Raw genomic sequence first — 14642 nt, 5'->3', positions numbered from 1 at the left:
AGCCAAGCTTGATTCAGCACAACAGTCAGTAATGAGCAAACATAAGGCTCCACTGAGGAACACAGCTTTTACAAGTGACCACCCAGTAAATCATCTTTACCTCCTATAAAAAAAAGTCCCTGGGATGCCGCCTGATAGCTCTCAGCTGAACAAAAGAACCCACGTTTGACTGGAGTGTGTCTCCTGGACTAGCTAGAAGGAAGGGAACCCTGCCTGAAAATTCAGGCACCAGGCATAGAGGAGAGCCCACAAGGACCAACAATGCTCTACCACAAGCACACACAGGACACTTCCATGTTTCCTCACTTCTCTTCCAAAACCCTCCCACCTGCTCCCCCCTGCACACTGCCAATTTCCCCTAATATCATCCATGCCCATTCCATCACTAATGTAATTGCTTTCAAGGCATTTGACTATTGTTGTGGGCAAATATAATAATTAGATGTGCACACACAAAAAAAACTCTCAGTGCTCTGGTACCAAAATCCAAAAGAGTGCTCCATTTCCTAGGCAGAAGAATTATACCCCTGCTGTGTTCTCATCAACCAACCATCATCAAGACAATCAAAATAATTTGCCTAAATTAGCCAATCAAGACACCCTGCAAATCGCAGAATGTGAAAAGCTACAACAGAAATCATCATAGTTGATTATTATACTAATAATCACGTTAAAAACCTAATGAGATGAGGAAATTGGAAGCTTGCTGGAGCAACTCTCTATTACCTCAACATGCTGGGAACTAATTATATAGACTGTAATTAAAACAAAAACAAACCCAAGCCTGGGCCCTGGCTAAGTTAATAGTTGGTCCAATAACAAATGGAATAGAACAGGAGATGGTAATAAAGACTGACACTCACAAAACGTCCCAGCAGTACTCAAGAAACTTTGCAGACAGATGACATGGTGCAGTGCACCCTCTGGCTCAGGAGCATCCCACCAGCACATCACACCAGCACAGCTCAGGGCCAACACAAGGCTGGCTCAGTCTAAGCCTGATCGCTGATGCATGCTACAGAGCTTATTCATAGACTTTTGCTTTGCATTCCTTAAGTATCAATTCAATTCTCTAAAAATTCGCTTTTTCCCATCTAAAGCCAGGGTTTCCTTCCAAGAGTCCAGTTCCTACCTAACCTGCTCATCAGTACCCGTCTGTGCACCACGGTCAGCAATTCCCATGCAGTGCTCAACTTGCTGAACCAGGTTCATTAAACACAGGATGAATTTCTTGCACTTTAAAGACTCCTAACAACCTCCAGAGCTGTAAAGCAGCTACGGAAGGGCTAAAAATACTGCTTTTGCTTTGCATTGCCACCTTAAAAACAGGGCCAATCTAACTCTTGCTGATGCCAAAGCCCAGGAAAAAGAAGTAATTCACAGCAGCAGAAGCACCAAACGTTTTCTGCATCATTAAGTCATTAGACAAAATTTAGCAAGTCACTTCAATCACTCCTCTAAGTTAAACTGAAATCAGTGACAAGACCAAAGAAACCACCACAGTATGTATGAAATACAAAAACATGTCTAATTACATTTCAGAATATAGAACTATATTGATATAATGAAGATCTTGGTCAAAGCATCAACCATGAGGTTATCCAGGTAACGAGCATGCAAGCAGCCCTGCTGAATGCAGCAGGCCCAGCCTCGCATTCAAACACAACTCTGACACAATGTTGGCATCAAAGGCCTGGCTAAGAACCAAAGGAGAACCCAGAGCAGCTTATAAGACTCTTGGCTTCTCATCAGAAATACCACCATGTTCTAAAGCCTTTTTTACTTACATGAAATCTCTGATCCACCTCACAGTTGACCTGTTTCCTGAAGTCCTTACAAACGAACCACACAAACACAGGAAGAGAAAAAAAAAAAAAAAAAAAAAAAGCAGAAGAAAGCTAGCAATTAGGATGGAAATCAAACATCAATTAATCCAAGAATACAAGAGGTGCCAAGATTGTTTACAATTGCATATTAATTTTCTTAAGTAATTTCATCAAAACAATCTCCAATTTTAAAGAACAAAACCAGTCAGAACTAACTGCAGTTATAGTACTTAATTTGTGACGAGCACAATAAATTCAATGATTCTATGAACTAGAAACCAAAGAGTTCTTAGCAGCATGAGATACATGAAAATACCTTCTGTGCCACAAGGAATGTCAGCCTCCGGATGCCGTGCTCAATCAGGACTGATTTCTGTGAAAGGAAAAGAAGGAATCAAGACTTAGCTTCACAGAAAAGGAACATGTTAAGAACACATGCAAGTCTTCTCTGATCCAGAAAAGCTCTACAGATTCATCCAAGATGCAAGTTTGTTCCCAGCCCATTTTGGTCAACTTACAGCTACGATCCTACACCTGCTGGTTGCCTAGTAGCACACATCAGCAAATTAGTGATGTCTGAAGAGGTGAGTAGCCACATGGCAAGGACAAAACGCCCCAGCAGAACCTTGCCAACAAGCGGAGCAGAAGAGCTGCCTACAAGTCTTGGCAGGGCTTTCTCTCATTGGCCAACACAAGTTGGTCTTTTTGCAAAGATTACTTTGCACACAGTAGGCATGGTACGCCATGGAAAATGATCATCCTAAAGGAACTGACCCAATAAGGCATAACACCATGTACTTGGTTTTGGCACAACCCTGACCAAAGGACAGATCCATCAATATCAGAAGAAATGATATTTATTACACCGTTCTTCAGGTATGTATTAGATGTGCCCATTCTGGTTGCTTCTTGAACTAATTCCAGAAAGCCATGTTACAAATGAAGATGGCATGATGAGCATCTGCCACATCACTGGGATTTTCTAAGTGTTAAAAAATTTGTAATTTTGCCCCTTTCGAACTTTCTCCTTTCTCCTCCTTTTCCAATTGAAAAGCAAAAAAGATAAAAATAAAAAAAGAAGCAGAATAAAAATGAAATGAGAACCTCTGCTAGTCCAGGAACAAAACAACCCCTTTCAGCACAGACGGAAATGTTTTACTAAGGTTAAGCCCTTTGAAAATGAGCATCAGCGACTATATTCATGGCAAGAGGAAGAAAATAACTTTAATAATTCCATGATTTAAAAAGCAAAAATTGTTATTGCTTTTAAAATTCCACAAGTGGCAGACAATAACAGCATAGCAACAGGATTCTGATTACATCGTAATAATGCGGGTCTCACAGCAAGTCCACAGCTATTACAGAGCGATTAGCCATCAGCACCTGGAGAAACTCCATTTACACTGACTGCCTCAATCTCCTCCACAAGTCATTTACAAGTATATGATCCTAATTTCTATTAGAAAAAACACACACAACATGCTGGGACTAGAAGATTATTTGGACAATTTGGATCAACCTATTTGATAGTTTAATGTGTTTGGGAATTTTTTTTATTTTTATTTTTTAATTTCTTTCCTTTTATCCCCTCCCATAAAACGCCTCGAGCATGATCAAGAAGATGAAAAGCAGAATTAGCTTTAATTTCTATATTTGATTATATCCTTTGCTTAAAGAGACAGGAAGCTGCTGAATTCCAGCAGGTACCAGTCCCATCTGGGAACATCTTTTCTGCAGAATATATTACTAACTTTCAAGTTGGGATGTGAAGTTAGAAACTGCTTGCTCAGTGCTCTCACTGCCACTGCAGGTAGCAGGGATGCAGCAGGTTGCAGAGTTTTCATACCAACCAGCCTGAGTTCTTCATGTCCATCAGGAAACAAGCAAAGACAGGAAATGAGGAGGCTGTCCCCAACAGCTGCTCTCTCAAAAGTGAGCACAGAATTAATACTTGATACTCCGAAGTGAATCTCATGGAGCAATAAAGCACACCAAAGCAATTCCAGTTGGTGCAAAAAAACATCATCTGATGAATTTTTTTTCAAAGGTCTTTTACTCTACCAAAAATTGAAAAATGTCCCGAGCTGAAGGATTAGAATGGAGCACCATGTACTGCAAAGAAAAATGCGAGCTGTGTGGTTTTCAGTGTCCACCCTGGAGGCTTCAGAAAGGTGTAGCGATAACCAAACATGGAAGCGGTTGGATTTGAGGTGGGATAAATTAAGGATGTGACTGTTGCATTTATGTATTTGCTTTTGGAAAAAACACCTGAGAAGCACAGTGACTTTTCCCAAAGCAGACAGGCCTGCCCTGAACAATCATCCTGCTCCAGAGAGGGACAGAACTGAGCTGACTTACCTTGCTTTGTGTGAACTCTCTGAACATGGCTGCCAACCCATCATCATCAACGTCCCCATCAGTTTTAATAGCGACATTAAGAATGTGAATGGGCTCCTCACGGGCGGCCTGCAATTTGAAGAACACGTGCCACATATATAAATTGTGATCAACAGCTCTTAAACACAGGTCCTGTAGGAAACAAATGACTTCAGCAGAGCTTGCTATCAAGTAAGGAGAACTAGAGGGGAAATCCTTGACCAAGATGCCTCACAAGTTCACAGTCTCAGAAGGAAGAGATAAAATCCACAACAGCAAACAGGAGCTTCATTTGGAGGATCCAGTTCTGACTTGGTGAACTCAAGCGTGACTCATTTGGATGCAAAATGAATGCAGGGTTGGGGCCTCTCTTCATGAGACTCAATGCAGGCAGGGCATAAAAGGCTTTGGCATCTCAAAAGGTAATAGTATTCAGCCAGTTTAGTGTAAGAGCAAAACATTGTGCATTTTCACATCCACAACAGAATGAAATAATGTGGAAGCATTAATTATATTGGCAGTTTGAGAAATTACAAATGTAGTGCTCAAAAACTTGTGGTTAACTCTGAAAAACTGAGTATGAAATGGAAATTTCCCTTGGTGAAGTGAGAGGGAGTGAAAGAGAAAGATCTGAGGATGTTAAGGTTGATGGCAATGCTCTGGAACAAGGCCTCAGTATTTACACACAACATCAACAGCTAAGTTTAAAACCAAGCCCTGTTCTGAACACAGACTGTATTGCAACAGAGCTCCCAGCTGCTGGGAGGCAGAACTGAGCAGTGAGCACCTGCGGTGCCAGGGACAGCAGTTCTTCTGTCACTAAGAATTACAAACCATCTGCTTCCTCTGCACCTGTTCTCCATGTCAATGCAAAAACTGTCAGGGCTTCAACTCTCTTTCTCCTCATAAAAAGAGTTCTAACTGGCAGAAGAGAGAGAAGAGTCAGGATGTAAAGCAAGTGGAAACCTGCTCAGTGCCCAAGCCCACAGTTAGACTGCCATGAATCCAGGAATTCTGCTGATGCTAAAAGCAACAATCTGAATTTACATGGAGAGTAGAACACTTAGCTTTAATTTTAGAACAATCAGGAAATGGCCACCTACTTTCATTCACCTGCTGGGAAACAAAGCGAACAAAACACATACATAAACACATAAAGCTTTTAACTCCTGCTTCCAGCGCTGGAACAAGTGAGAAGTATCTAGCCTGCAGTCACTGCAGCATTCCACACATCTTCCATTTCCAAACTGAGAGCAACCTCCAGAGAAAAAAAAATTACTGTACCTTGTCTTCATCATAAAGGGAAGCATGGCCAGCTTCAGGGAAGGTTGGGCTCTGGGGAGGAGAGTCGCAGAAACAACTCATCACTTCATCAAAGATTCTGAAATACACCAGAGAAGTATTAGTCATAAACAAGCTGCTGGTAGCTCACTGAGGGCATGCAGCACTGAAATCCACAAATCACAATGCTAAGAGGGGACGAGAGAAAAGGACTGATTCCCTTTGCAGGACTGAAACTTGAAAGATGAGGAGGGAGCATCTCCTCCACGCTGCCACCAGAGCAGAGCCTGGGTCTTCTAGCATGTCACTGAACATGAGGCTGCAGGCACTCATAACTGCTACGAGTTCTGCTGTCTTTTTTGTCTAGTCCAAAACCACCAAGAATCCCCCCTCCCCTGTGAACAGGAGCATTGGAAATCAGCACAGAAGTAAATGACCTGCAACCAGCAGCAGTTCTGGATGCTGCTCCTGGCTGCACGCTGCTCTGGCAGCAGCCTGGAACTTTCCATTAGCTCAAGGAGACAGATGAGAGGATCCCAACAGACACCCCAAAAGCTGATCCTGAGCTTGTTTGTTCAATTTGAGCCTGCTTCTAGACAGTTCCATTTGGGCCCACCAAGGAACACAACCATCACTTTCCCCACATACCTGACAAAATCTTCAAATGTTCGGAAAGAGACCATTCCACCCATCCGCTGGCACGGGGGAGTGAACGAGTTGTCCAGCAGCACATCACTCACACTGGCTACGTGGACCATCCCGTAGTGATTGAGGTTGGAAGAGAAGGACATTCTAAATGGCAATTCAATAAAAGCACAGTCAGGAGGGATAAGGGGGAGAAGGTCGCCAGAGGACAAACACCTGTGTGTGCATGTGCTCTGAGCACCCAACACAGCTGTTTATTCCGAGTAACACCGCAGGACTGCTGGGTTCTCAGCATGCCAAAGCTGCTGGGCTGCTGTTTCCTAAGGCCCTGCAATGCTGGCATGCGTCTGCTGCCACTGACGCTCTTACCTGGACATCCTTCCAAGGCACAGAGTCAGGAAACAATGTTATAAACCCCCAGAACTTCCTAAGGTTAGTGAGGTGACAGGTGAACTATGAGTATGCAAAGCTGAACACATTTTTCCCCCCCAAATGTGTCTTTGACTTTACAGTTGGAATAGCAGCCACTCCTCTTCTGCTCCTGCCTGCACTTATCCAGGGCCAATTTCTGATCTCAGGGAGCAGCACCGGGACAGATTTACAAAAGCCTGGAGGAAGGCACCAAGTAAGGGACTTCTATTTAGGGCAGAACTGCTCACTGCAAAGGTCAGTGTTCTTCCTGGAGAGGGCATGACCCTGGGTACATTGAAGTACCACTGACTTCTCAGACAGTCCAACAGCTGTGGCAGCACACACTGGTTGTGAAATGGTTTGTGTTAATTTGGGCAGTGAGCTTTTTCATCTGTTTCTTCTATGTCTATTTGCTTTTGTTGCTGTTAAAGCTCCATGATGTCATGGCCAAGACTAGCAGAGGAAGTTCCTCGCATGTCAACACAAATACTCCAACCAACTAAACATCATTAGAATGAGGTTTTACCTTCTCTGGAGTAAAGGGGAACAACACTCCTCACTTCTGCACTGCACACTACAGACCCAGCTGTGTGCCATGCAGGATGGGCTCCTGCAGCTCTGGGCAGCCCATGCTCCCATCACTCTCCTTGGGACTTAGGAGGCATCAACAAAGTCAAGTTCCATTCGCCCCAGGTAGTGCCATAAGGGCAGGAATGAAGGCACTGATTCAGCACAGCACCACAGTGACGTCCATCTCCTGAGGTCCCACCAACATTCATATGCAGGATGGGCATTCCTCACACTGCTGCTTCATTCACTCCTCTGTCCTTCCCCACAGAAAGCCACCGTGACACAGCCCTAAGAACACCACTAGCCACTCTAAGCTATCATCTGTTTGATTAATAGCTCTCTGGGTATAAAGTCAATGTTTCTGTAATTTATCTCTGATTAAGAGCCATGAGACTTTTGAGCCCGTTTTTACTATTTTCCCTAAATAGGCATGTAAGCTGTAATAAATAATAAGTATTCACGTTTTGAAAGAGAAAAATGTTTCAGGACATGCCTTGGTGTACGTTTCTTACAACCAATACAAAACATATCACAGAACAGTAACTAAACAAAGAGACAGCAGACATTTTTCATGTATTATTTAAAACGAGAAATACTTTTCAACTGAGACACGGGAGGAAAAATTAGCATCCAGAACACAACAAAACATGCTGTCAGCTGTTTGAGATGTAGATTCATCTATGGCACGAGGGAGGTGAGACAGCCTCGACAAATTCTAAGCTAGTTGCAAGAAACCAGAGCAGCAACAGGTGTGCTATGAGCACCAGGCAAAGCCCTGCTCCGCTGTGACACCCCATAGAGGTACCAGCTGGGATCCCATCCCAAAAGGAGAGACCCAACCAGGAGCTGCATGTTGCACTGCGGGTGGACTGAGTGACCAAGCAGATTGAATTGAGATTGCTGCATGCAAAGCTGCTTTGAAAAAGGGTGGTGAAAAGCTGAAAACATGTTTTAGACGAAGGGAGAGAAAAAGGGAGGGAGAAGAGTTATGTGTGAGAGCTTCCGAAGCAAAGAGAAGGGTACTACAACAAAACATGTTAGAACATGAAGTACTGGACTACTTCTTTCTAGTCTTCCCGTTCAAATTTTAAAAGATGATGAGTACCATACCTGTTTAGCGTGGGGATGTTCCCTCTGTAATCAAACAACCACAGTTAGTTACAGATTGGTTAGTGAAAGCCATCATTAAGAACTATCATCAAGCTGGGCCGCAGACCAGCAACACCTTTTCAATTGACCAAACCCAATTTTGTCCAGCAGAAATTAAGCAGAATTCAATTCCATAGACCCTGAAGAGGCACCCACCACCTGACTTCGCTTGCTGCGACTGCCACAGGAGTAAGCACAGACCATGCACGTGACATGCAAATAACACGTATCAGGAAAGCATGCTGCATTTGTAAGGCACCCTGCATTTCTACTGCATCCTATGGCACTGCTGCAAGCCCTGTGCACACACCAATGGAGCTTCAAAGATCAGAGCGGGGGTCAGTCCCACCTGACAGAAGAGCAAACAACAGCACAGCTGCAAAAGAGTAACTGCATCCCAAAAGGAGACTGCAACAGGTTCAGGAAGAAAAGCCGAACCCTCATTGCCAAACCTCCCCAGTCAGCAGCAGCTCACACACCAGCTCCCACAACAAAGCAGATGCACACAAACACCTCAGAACACTCGGCATTTGCAGCATTAAGGCCACGAACACCAGAAGGAACAAGCAGAACTTGAGGCCAACTTCAGGTGGTTCCTTTCATAACATCAGCCCACAACTCTGCATTTCTGCCTGCAAACCACGGCTAAGCAATGTGTGTGAGATAAAGGGAGCTGAGGTGCACAGCTTCCAGCAGCCCCAGGTGGTCGAACTTTGCCCATACATCCACATGAGCATGAGGCAGCAAATCGCTCCATGCAAGATGCAGAAACGGCTGCAATGTGGCACTCAAAATAGCAAAGATTAAATCAGAATAACACACATGTGCCCAAGAGGCTTGTGCAGAGATCAGCAACATGGAAAGGCCGAAAGCAAAGCTTCAGGGAGCGCATATCTGGACATTTGTCCTTCCCTCCATACAGCAACCTGGGGAAGATCAAACCACAGATCTTCCCAACACCCTCAGCCACAGGCACAGCCCTGGGCTGCTGGACATTTAATCCTGGTGGGCAGTGACCGCAATGCTTCCATGGTCACATCCCTCAATGCACCCACTGTACCCAGTCCTGCTCAAAACCAGATCTTGTACATAAGAATTATATTCACTGCGAGGCTGCATCTTCGGTGCTTTACTGGCAGAGGCACCAAACTTCCCCTGATTTCCTTAAGCTGGATGGGAGAAAACAAAACTATTTCCTGCTTAATAACAAAATTAAATAACTCCATTTGGAGATTGAGGGAGAGACAGTGTGCTGGGAGCCTGCTGCTAGGGCTGAAAGGGACGCAGGGATGGAGGTGTTTTTGCCTTTTATTCTGTCTTGCTAAGAAGTGGGAAAGCTGTATGTGATCTCCTTCAGATGGAAAGAACAACCTGGAGAAAACAGGCAGCTCCTACACCTGGTGCACTCATGTAGTGCTCCCTGGGATGCTTCCAGGAAACTGAAAGAAGAAAACCAACCAAACAGCACAACGGACACTCATTTCTGCCTCAAAGAGAGCATCCTGCTGCCCTGCTCTGGGAACTACTCCCAGACCACTTGGAATGGAGGTGGAGAGATGATGGCAAGAATCACAGCAATAAAACAGATCCCAGGAAGGAGCGGAGCGCAGCGGCACAGCTGCAGGAATCCTCCTGCATCCCAGCTCTGCTATCACTGCCACCATCCTGCACTGAGAGCCAACAGGCTGATGTGTGCAGCACAGGCAGGTCCTGGGGCAAAGCATTACAGTAAGGCATCACACCTCCACAGCTCCATGAGCACAGCTGCAAAGCTTGCAGGGGAAGCAGCAGGAGCACAACTCTGGCACAGCACCACTGCCATGCAGCTGGGCTTGACCAGGAGACATCCCACCACCCCCTCACCCCGACCTTCACAAAGTACCCCCACACCTGGGGGGCTGATTCCACACCAATGCACCCCAGCCCCATGCAAGCAGCACCGCATGCCCTCACATTGCAATTACTCCTTCTGCTCAAGCAAAGGAAAATCCCCCAAGCTCCTTCCTGCACCTTCTGGGTGAATTTCCATTCCTTCCCCCTGCCACCCCCCTTCCCCGACAGCGCTGGCCGTGCATGCGAAGCACCGCGGGTTGCAGCAAGCTGTGATGGAGGTGCCAGCACGGGGCGAAGCTTTTGAAATCAGGCAGCAAAGCGGAATCAGCAGAGGTGGGCTGAATAACCCACTTGTAGTTATTAACAGCAGTACCACAGGAGAAAGAGCAATTCCACTGGCTGTGACCAGTGGCACTCCTCTTATGTTTCTTCATTTCTGTAGAAGAATCTAAACAGAAGGCTGTGAAACATGCCTCAAACCATACATTTTGATTGGGTTTTTCCTCTCCCTCTTTCTTTCCTTATTCTTCTGCTCCCTCTGTGATTCAGCCAAGCTGAAGCTGCTACTGAAGTCCAATTTGCATAAAATTATCATCGTTCCATTCAGTTTGCTGCCCCTTCAACAGCCCCTTCTTTCCTCTGCTGGAAGATTTTGCCCTTTCTGAAACAGCCAAGCCAAGGGAACTGCAACCCATTACTGCTGCCTGCTGTCTAATTAACATCAAACCCTCAGCACGAGGCTGTGGGGATTTACAGGTGTCCTGGAATCATTCCCCCCTCCCTCCCAGCAGCAGCCGCTCTCCTGCAGCACGGAGGGGACCTCAGGCTGCTGATGGCACATTTTGGGCTGTGCGCTCGGCCCACGGCACAGCAGCTCATTCTACACAAGGAATGCAATGGCTGAACCAAGAGGCTGTTCCAGCAGCTATTGCAGCCCACAGGAAACACGTTCATTTTATTAGAAATTCCAGTCTCCTGACCGTGTCATTGTAAAATGATGAGGCAAGCTAATGGGAAGGTACTTCTAACACTGCTCTAAGTGGACGCCAGTTGGGGCTCTTGATTCCTCTGTAAAAACCATTTTGGAAACATTAATGTAAAATTTGACTTTCGGCTTTCAAAATGGTTTCAAGCTGTAAGCTAAGGAAGAGGCTGACAAAAAGAACAACCATAGTACTCCATAGATGACAAAACATCAAGAGACAGCTCCGGAGGAACATGCATCACTCTTAAGCTTTGAAATCAGCAACACCAAAGTCCAAGGAGGGTGCCAACAAACATCCACAAGCACAAAAAAAAAGGAGATACTGGGCAAAAACAGGAACAAAATAGTTGAGACACTGATGCTGAGACACTTGGAAATACAAGACAACCAACAACTAGACTCAAATTCCACTCCCTGATGCTGAGACACTTGGAAATACAAGACAACCAACAACTAGACTCAAATTCCACTCCCAGAAGCATCAATGACAACAGAATGCAGTTCCAGGAGGGGATTCAGACAAACCTAATGCATCTGCTTGTATGCACGTTTGCTAAGTTGTGTGCACTCTCAACTCCAAATACAACCAAAGTCAGCAGCCGGTTTGAGCTGCCAAGTAAAGCTTGCTTTAAAGCTAAGTAAGACAATCACCAAATCTTAAAGTCTTCGGTGGCTTGGAGTGTATCCAGAGGAAATCTGCACCACTAAAACCTTCCATCGCTTCCACCTCCCAGCCTTGTCCTGGTTCGAGATTCTCCACAACATTTCAAGGCCATGTGTGTGGCACATGGGACCAACAGCACTGTTGAAAAAGCACAGTAATTCCTTCCCTCTCTCCTTATCCCAGAGACACAATATTTCTTTGAACGGGAGTTTTTAAGTCAAGAACAGGCGAGCACTGTTTTGTGCACTGAACATCTAAGAAAGGCCTTCCAGTGTCTGTCACCCAGCTCACCATTCTCACAAAGGAAGCTGAACCTCTGAACACCAGGCAATATCCCACCCGTTTCCCATCTCAGCAGGGCAGACTGAATACAAGGGAAGCAGAGAGCATCTCAGATCAGGACTCATTTCATTCTCACAGCTTTTCTCACCAGGGCTGGAGGCAACAGAAAGAGGCAGGAGATCTGAACACAAGTGGCTCTGCACACAGACACGTGCCTGCAGTGCTCGCTGCATCCCGGAGGTGCCCTTGGATCACTTCTTCCAGATCCAATTAGTGTGATGCTCTCTACTTGGAGAGGGCTGGGAGGCTCCATTTACTGCAAAAGGCACCAGATGGTTGCACCGTGCTCCTCGTCTGGCTTGCATTGGGCAAGGAGAAATGCTGGGCTTGATCTATACAGCCCTCTATGGTTTCAATTACAAGTTTTTCTCCCTATGCCTTACCCTTGCAATCAAGATCAGTGGGGATTCTTACCATAGGGTGTTTTCTATTAATTTAAACAAATAATTCCTAAATCAGCTTCTGCTCACAAAACCCACCAGGAGTGGGTTGTATTTCCACAATTTTGCTCTTCAGAATTAACAGTTTTTCTTCCCTCTCTGTTTCCATGTAAAGCCTTTCTGGGGGCAGCTGATGGCAATCATTCAGTGGCCATAAATACCAAGTCTGTGCGCCTCCTGTGACCACCAGAAGTAGCAGCTGAGACTGTTTCAGTTGCAATTCAGTAAAGGCATATCAGGGGTAAGTATTAATGGCAAACAATTTAAGTACACCATAACCCTATTGGTTTGCAGTTTTCTCTGCATAAATATTTTCTCCAGTAAAAGCAACAGAAATCAGTCAAAAAAGAGACCAGGGTTTACAATTATCTGATCATGTGTTGGAAAATATGTAGCATCACACAAAAACAGCTCCGAGAAAGAATGCTGTCTGTGGGCCCTGTGGAACCCAACCCTGCAGAGTCACAGGGACATTTATTCAGCTGGGATACTTTGGCATTGGGATTTGGCCCTTACTCCATCAGTCCATGCTAAAGAAGATAAAGAAGAACATACAAGGGTCTTGGAACATGGTCAGAAACAACAAAGAAGACTTAAGCAAGACAATGGCAGAGAGTTTGGAAATTTCATCACTCTGTGTCCCAGGATGAACATAAGGCCTGCCTCTACGGATAGCTTAGATCTGTACATTCGATGCTAATTTAATTCCCCAGGTATCCATACCCAGTTATCTGTTGCACTTCAGCCACACAATAGCTGCACAAGGCAGTATGCGCTGCAAACAGCTGCATTAAGCAACAGGAGCAAAATTCAGCACCAACAGATGGAGGTGCACTCGAAGGAACAGAACCTGCCTATGCCAGCAGTGAATTTGTCCCCAAAGTCTGCTTGCCTCTGCACAAGGAATGCAATGCATTTTCACTCAACCATCAGCGGTGCTGACTGTTGAGAAGCAGCACACAGCTTCAGAACATTCTCATCTCCCAGCTGACCTTGTCCAACTACTCTAGCACACAGTACCAGCACAGTGGTCAGCATGGGAGGCCACACAGCCTGCAAGCAGAGGTGACAGACTAGCAAAGAAAGGAAATAGAGAATGAGAGGCTGCAGGGGAGGAGTATTATAAAGAAGTACTAAAAATAGTATGCAATTATTTACAAAAATTCTAGAGATGCAGGAAACAGATGAGACCAAATGCATGTCCCATTTGTATCATGAGTGTTTTGTGCTGCCTGTTGAGGACAGCCATTCATTTCTAGCAAACCAGATTCTGAAAACCATTTCATAAAATGTACTGATGGATTCTCAATGAAGCGAGACTGGACCCCATCGCCCAGCCCTACCAAAAATAAAATAAGGAAAAAGATGCTTGGAAACAAAGGAGGAAAATAGCACCCGTACCACACTGCCACCCAGCGCAGACCAACAGTGGCACCCAGCGGCCATAGAGCATCACTGCGCCTTGGCTCCAGCACGCTCCACAGCCCGCGACCAAACCACATTCGGCCCAAAGCATCTTCCTGAGGAAGACCATTGGGACCAACCGGGAACAACTGACCTGACAGATAGTGGAGAAGTTCAGGAAAAAAAAAAAAAAATCAAGGCTTTCCTTAAAATACCCTCTGCATGCATTGCAAGTTGTGACCCCTCCATAAGGCAGAGCAGGGTACAGTTGGTGCTTTTGGTTGTAACTCCAGGATTCAGCCTTCATGAGAAATATATTCTGAAAAATACTGACTGAAAACCATAGTATTTCAACTCTAATACTTCTGCATAATGCACATCTGCATCTCCTCAGTCAAACAAAGAAAGGCTGCTCATCCTTATCATGCTATAAAAGGTATCACCTTGTCAATAAAGCCAGGTTTGAAAGCACAGCCAACCACAAAGAGTTACAAAAAGCTGGTGAGGGAGCAATGCAGCAAGAGGAAAGATCCCAATTGTTCTCTGACTGTCTGGACCTGCACCTTTCAGAACGCTCAGGATTCTGCCAGTACCAATTTTGTAGAGGGAAGTTACTACACGAGCTGAACTAAAAATTGGAACACATGTGAAAACTGCATCGTATTTAATTGAATCCAAATTGCTGGAACTACTGCCCATTGCTCCTGAGGATTTAA

At 45.1% G+C, this 14642-nt stretch overlaps 1 protein-coding gene across 12 annotated transcripts in view; it reads right to left on the bottom strand.

Annotated features, from left to right (window-relative positions):
* The window catches only part of ACACA (acetyl-CoA carboxylase alpha), a 118850-nt gene that overhangs the window by 59318 nt on the left and 44890 nt on the right, over positions 1-14642 (bottom strand). For 7 of the 12 annotated variants that reach the window (XM_032448510.2, XM_032448512.2, XM_085521967.1 and 4 more), the window contains 6 exons: positions 8220-8243; positions 6132-6275; positions 5487-5583; positions 4185-4292; positions 2143-2199; positions 1788-1832 (listed from right to left, as the gene is read on the bottom strand). In XM_032448510.2, the coding sequence (XP_032304401.2) occupies positions 1788-1832; positions 2143-2199; positions 4185-4292; positions 5487-5583; positions 6132-6275; positions 8220-8243 (475 nt within the window). The remainder of the gene's footprint in view (positions 1-1787; positions 1833-2142; positions 2200-4184; positions 4293-5486; positions 5584-6131; positions 6276-8219; positions 8244-14642) is intronic. The other 5 variants (XM_085521971.1, XM_085521970.1, XM_085521975.1 and 2 more) reach the window with 3 other exon arrangements.

The sequence above is a fragment of the Coturnix japonica genome, chromosome 22 (assembly GCF_054131305.1).
Source record: "Coturnix japonica strain WE chromosome 22, WE-NBRP24, whole genome shotgun sequence".
Taxonomy (NCBI): domain Eukaryota; kingdom Metazoa; phylum Chordata; class Aves; order Galliformes; family Phasianidae; genus Coturnix; species Coturnix japonica.
This window is presented reverse-complemented; position numbering and strand designations above follow the sequence as displayed.